This window comes from Saccostrea cucullata, unplaced genomic scaffold (genome assembly GCF_032062105.1).
Source record: "Saccostrea cucullata isolate Sc308-1 unplaced genomic scaffold, CSIRO_AGI_Scuc_v1 ctg17609, whole genome shotgun sequence".
In the NCBI taxonomy this organism is placed as follows: Eukaryota; Metazoa; Mollusca; class Bivalvia; order Ostreida; family Ostreidae; genus Saccostrea; species Saccostrea cuccullata.
In genome coordinates, this window is record NW_026934062.1 from 5,222 (window position 1) to 11,124 (window position 5,903).

At 39.8% G+C, this 5,903-nt stretch overlaps 1 protein-coding gene across 1 annotated transcript; it reads right to left on the reverse strand.

Annotated features, from left to right (window-relative positions):
• Positions 1-1,918: 1,918 nt before the first annotated feature.
• Positions 1,919-3,172, reverse strand: LOC134239870 (uncharacterized; the record flags this gene model as incomplete). The annotated part of the gene is made up of 1 exon (XM_062721998.1): positions 1,919-3,172. A coding segment is annotated over one exon (1,254 nt), but the record flags the coding sequence as incomplete, so codon positions are not given.
• Between the last annotated feature and the right edge of the window lie 2,731 nt (positions 3,173-5,903).

Here is a 5,903-nt window from a genome sequence, read left to right on the forward strand (position 1 = left end):
CCCCCCTCCCCCTGCCAAATGAATAAAATAAAAAGTCTTTTCTTAATTTAAATCCCCCGTCTGTCTTTAAATTTTGGTTTCTTCTTGCAAATGCTTGGATTTGGGTGTGTTTGACTGCACAAAAACAAATATGGGCGGCCTCCACATAATTTAAAATTGTACATAATAAAAAAACTATAAAAAAAAATCGCCTTTCCTCAAAAGGGGGCACCCACGGCCTCACCGCGCGCTATGAGTTTATTAAAATTATTCAAACTAATTTGAATAAATTAAATCAAAATTGAATAAAACACATCTAACCTTACAGTTTAATTCTTTAATTTAATATTAAAGAAAGTCAGGGAGTCAACGTTAATTAAGAAAATATTTATAAAATGCATGTCATGTAATAACATTGTTTAATTATGAAAAGGAGAAGACCTCTGTAAAATTTCATACCTGGTATCTAACTACTAAAGAAAGATTTTTATTTTTTTTTTAATTGCTTATCTTTTTGAAGGTTTTGAAATTCTTTATCCCTTCTCTTTTTCTACAAATCAATTTTCTATAAATAGACCAAAGAAGCATTTTTTTCCCAAAGATATCATCTGGACATAGTTAAAAATTATATAAAGAAAATAAATAAATGAAATAATAATGTATGTTTAAAAAAATCAATTTCACACCACTGCAGCCTCCCCGAGAGCGAGAACAATAGGGACAGTAATTATCAGTAAATGTCAGCACTTGTCTAAGTTTTTCAGCAGGGACAGTAAACGGGTCAGTAATTGTCTAAGTTTATCAGCACCGACTAAGATTGTCAGCACTTTTCTAAGTTTATCAGTACCGGCAGTAAAAAGGTCAGTAATTGTCTAAGTTTTACAGTAACGACAGCACATTGTCAGTAATTTTCTAAGTTTGTCAGTAAAAAATGGGAATGTCAGTACGTTTTTGACTTAGTAGTGAGTATCCAAGACACTGAAGTCACAGAGCTCAAATTCCATAGATGTACACAGGTAAGTGTTAAGTCTTTGAAAATCACTAAATTGACTAATTCTGAGGTAGGTAAAAATGTAAGTATAGAGACCCCATTTTTGAAATGTCACGTGACTTTAAAGACAAAATTAGTTGTTGATAGCAAATGATTTGAAGATGGGAGACATTTTTGAGAAGCTGAAATTGAATTTAGCAAATAAGAGTGAGAGGGTGGGGGTAGGGGAGGGGGATTGTGTACTGTGGAGAGGGGGGACCAATAGTAGGGGGTATGGGGTGATGAGGGTCACATGGCCGGAGGAGGGTAGGAAGGTAGAGCTGGTGCATCGGGTTGCTCTTATGGTAGAGATGCATGGACCCCATCTCAGTTTCCAGGTAGGGGACTAGAGGTCAGCCATCTCTGCCATAAGAAGTTGTGTATCAACCCGATGCACCTCACTCGGGAGCAGCATGCCATTAATCAGGAGCGGATTCACTGTGCAGGCCAGGGTTTTTGTACTGAGGCCCACTACCCCAAGTGCATTTTTTAAAGTAATTTTTTTTATTGATAGAAGAATTTGATAAATATTAAGATATTAATCACTCAATTTAGAATAGTTGTGTTCTGGGTACTTTTTTTTCTGAGCTCGGGTTCGAGATTCCACTAGCATCATATTTTTTTTATATTTGACTTCCTCTTGGTGTTTTTCATACAGTTTGTACAGTTTTTTGCGTTTAATAACCCTTTTTGTTTTGTAGGACTGAGACTTCTGATTTGATTTATTTAACTCATAATCTTGTTGTATCTTATCTAGGGAATGGTCAACCTGGCCACCAGTGGGAATGGGGGCACCAACCCCTGCACAGAGACCTCTGATGGAGCTGCCCGGACCGTGATTAGAAGAGTGAGCAGCACTGTGCGCCCGACCAGCAAAGTTTCTCGTGAAAGTGACATTACGAGGTAGGGATCGTCGCAGAGTTCTCTGTTGAAGCTTTCGGCCTTTTGTGAGTTGCTGTTTTTGATCGTCCTGTCCAGTACAGCTGGACACAACCTCTTTGAGATGCAGGCATGGAGCCTTGCCTCGTTCTCGACTGAAGACGGTATTGTGAAATCATGACCTAAATAAGAACTCTTCCTAACCCAATTGTTACTAACTCTGCCTTTGCACACTAGAGAGTGTTTTCTGCATAATGCATGATCCCCCATGTAACACTTTACTATTGCATGTTTGGCATAAGATATTTTGTTTTTCATTTTATCTGCATCTCCGGCATATGCTGCTTGAGCTTGGTTTATCTCTGCCGTGCATCTGTCAACAGCATCAAGGGCAAAATTGTGCAAAAGTTTGGTTTTTTCTGCCTTTGTTCTTTTTGGCATGACCTCTAACAGTTTTTGATCTTTTTTGATTGACTTCCTAATATTCTCAGACAAGTGACGAGTGTCAATATAGTGTACTGGTTTATTTTGTAGCAGACCGTCCCTATAGAGGGAATCTGCAGCTCGACCAGCGGAGCTGTCCGGGTCAGTGGTTACCTCCCTTACCTCGAGGCCATCTTTGCAGAGGAGTTCCGCCATCCCCTCCCGAGCCCACGTAAACTCATCCCCTATTGTATGCTGCATGGGTAGGTTTGCCCCACACACCCCAGGACTACATTGGTGGTTAGCAGTGCCCTCCTCCAGTAAGTGGCCATGTTTGGAACAGATTTTATTTTTTGTAACCATTTTAACAATTTGGTGTTTTGATGTGACATTTTCAGCAAATGAGTACACTGTCTGTGTCGCCGGCTGGAAGGGTGTCTCACCCACCCCCGAGTACAGGGGGTTATTGTACATGCCATCACACTGTACGGGGATGGCATGTGGGGAGTCACTTCCCCTTAGAGTGTTGACATCCACCAGCTGGCGACACCGATTACTCATGTCAGCTTCATTAAGGGTCTCTATTAGGGGCATAATTTTATTTGATGTTTTTTGCAGGGACTTACGAGAAGGAGGGGGAGTGTTAGTAGAAAGAAGAATTTTCCTCATCCCATCATTGCCTATGGGGGTTTGACTTAGGCCCACCTGAAGCCCATAATTAACAGTGGCAGCTTTTCTACCCCGGGTTTTGGACTCTACCTCCTCATACAGATTATACCGCCTCGATGCATATCCACACGTGGTGCAGCAGAGGCCCAATCTGCTTCCAAGGCCTCGCCTCTCTTCGGTAGCCAGGTCCAATGATAGTTGTCCATCACAGCCTGGTTTCTCATGCCGGTGGACTCGCATGACCTCATTCCACATCTCGGCTGTTTTTCTTAGATGTAGGAGTCTATGGGAATTTTGGTTAGCCAGCCTAGGTAAATATTCAATGTTTCATTTGCTTTAAACAGGTTGGCATTGTGCAGAGCATGTGAATAGATTTTAGAGTTACTTCCCTTAGACTATCTAACAAGACATAGAGAAATTTAACATTGTGTAAATTTTTTTCTCTTGCAATTATTACTTTTAAATTTTTGTAAAATACTGATAAGGCTTTTTACTGCATGTATCAAATTTGACCCTGGATGTATTTACATGTATTTACATGTAATTGTGTGTAATATGTACCCTACCCTTATTTAGACTTTTTTTTAGTATTTAGGTAATATTTAGCTTTATAATACTTAATTTTAAAAAAATATTTTGAGAAAAAGTGATTAATTGTGATTAATTTTTTTGAAATTTGACTTACTGTTCTGATTCATTTTCATTTAGGCCCTCCTGAACACTTTCATTGTTTGGCTTCCTTGGCCTGAGGAGGTGGTGGCACTTGGGTCGCAGCGCTGAGGGAGTCACCGTCACCATCTGATGCATGTCCTCAGACAGTCTCCTGTACGGTGCAGGTAAATTTTCCTTTCGCTTACTTTTCCACCCCCTTTATTGTGAGGCACATTTTGGGGTTTGAAACCGCACTTGTTACCTTTTTGGAATTTTGGCATTTCTTTAAGTTCTCCTTTTCCAGTTTAAAATTTGAGTATTTTGGCAAATATACAGGGCTGTTTAAGGCTACAGAGACTGAACTCTAATGTGTTATCAAAATAAGGGATTTTCTCTTGTCTCAGTTAATTGTAAACAAAGAAGAGGGGGGGCACCTGCTATTTCTCCAAGTTACATTAGATAGAGGGGTGGTGAAACTTTTTGCACATACTTAATCAGCAGGGAGGACCAGATAAGAATCATTAGTTTAACTAGAGGCCTGATTGATTTACTTCTCATAATCACCAAAAAGTCGGCTAATAAATCTTTTTGAAATATCCATATTTTGCATTATTTGCTATGTTTTCATTAAATTTGGGAACTTTTCTTATGTTCTGGAAAGAATCTACCCTTATGAAAGAAATAACACAGATTGCACTTAATATCATTTTATTTACATTTAAAAACAAAATCATGTCAATTAACAAGCATTTTATTTATTACAGTCACCAATATATCCAAATATGAACACGGGTCTGACAGTCATTCACCACATTCAACTCGGCTAGTACCAGTAAGGTGTCATCAATTGAAATGGTCACAGTATCCAAGACACTGAAGTCACAGAACTCAAATTCCATAGATGTACACAGGTAAGTGTTAAGTCTTTGAAAATCACTAAATTGACTAATTCTGAGATAGGTAAAAATGTAAGTATAGAGACCCCATTTTTGAAATGTCACGTGACTTTAAAGACAAAATTAGTTGTTGATAGCAAATGATTTGAAGATGGGAGACATTTTTAGAAGCTGAAATTGAATTTAGCAAATAAGAGTGAGAGGGTGGGGGTAGGAAGGGGGATTGTGTACTGTGGAGAGGGGGGACCAAGAGAGGGGTATGGGGTGATGAGGGTCACATGGCCGGAGGAGGGTAGGAAGGTAGAGCTGGTGCATCGGGTTGCTCTTATGGTAGAGATGCGTCGGACCCCATCTCAGTTTCCAGGTAGGGGACTAGAGGTCAGCCATCTCTGCCATAAGAAGTTGTGTATCAACCCGATGCACCTCACTCGGGAGCAGCATGCCATTAATCAGGAGCGGATTCACTGTGCAGGCCAGGGTTTTTGTACTGAGGCCCACTACCCCAAGTGCATTTTTTAAAGTAATTTTTTTTATTGATAGAAGAATTTGATAAATATTAAGATATTAATCACTCAATTTAGAATAGTTGTGTTCTGGGTACTTTTTTTTCTGAGCTCGGGTTCGAGATTCCACTAGCATCATATTTTTTTTATATTTGACTTCCTTCTTGATGTTTTTCATACAGTTTGTACAGTTTTTTGCGTTTAATAACCCTTTTTGTTTTGTAGGACTGAGACTTCTGATTTGATTTATTTAACTCATAATCTTGTTGTATCTTATCTAGGAATGGTCAACCTGGCCACCAGTGGGAATGGGGGCACCAACCCCTGCACAGAGACCTCTGATGGAGCTGCCCGGACCGTGATTAGAAGAGTGAGCAGCACTGTGCGCCCGACCAGCAAAGTTTCTCGTGAAAGTGACATTACGAGGTAGGGATCGTCGCAGAGTTCTCTGTTGAAGCTTCGGCCTTTTGTGAGTTGCTGTTTTTGATCGTCCTGTCCAGTACAGCTGGACACAACCTCTTTGAGATGCAGGCATGGAGCCTTGCCTCGTTCTCGACTGAAGACGGTATTGTGAAATCATGACCTAAATAAGAACTCTTCCTAACCCAATTGTTACTAACTCTGCCTTTGCACACTAGAGAGTGTTTTCTGCATAATGCATGATCCCCCATGTAACACTTTACTATTGCATGTTTGGCATAAGATATTTTGTTTTTCATTTTATCTGCATCTCCGGCATATGCTGCTTGAGCTTGGTTTATCTCTGCCGTGCATCTGTCAACAGCATCAAGGGCAAAATTGTGCAAAAGTTTGGTTTTTTCTGCCTTTGTTCTTTTTGGCATGACCTCTAACTTTTATCTTTTTTGATTGACT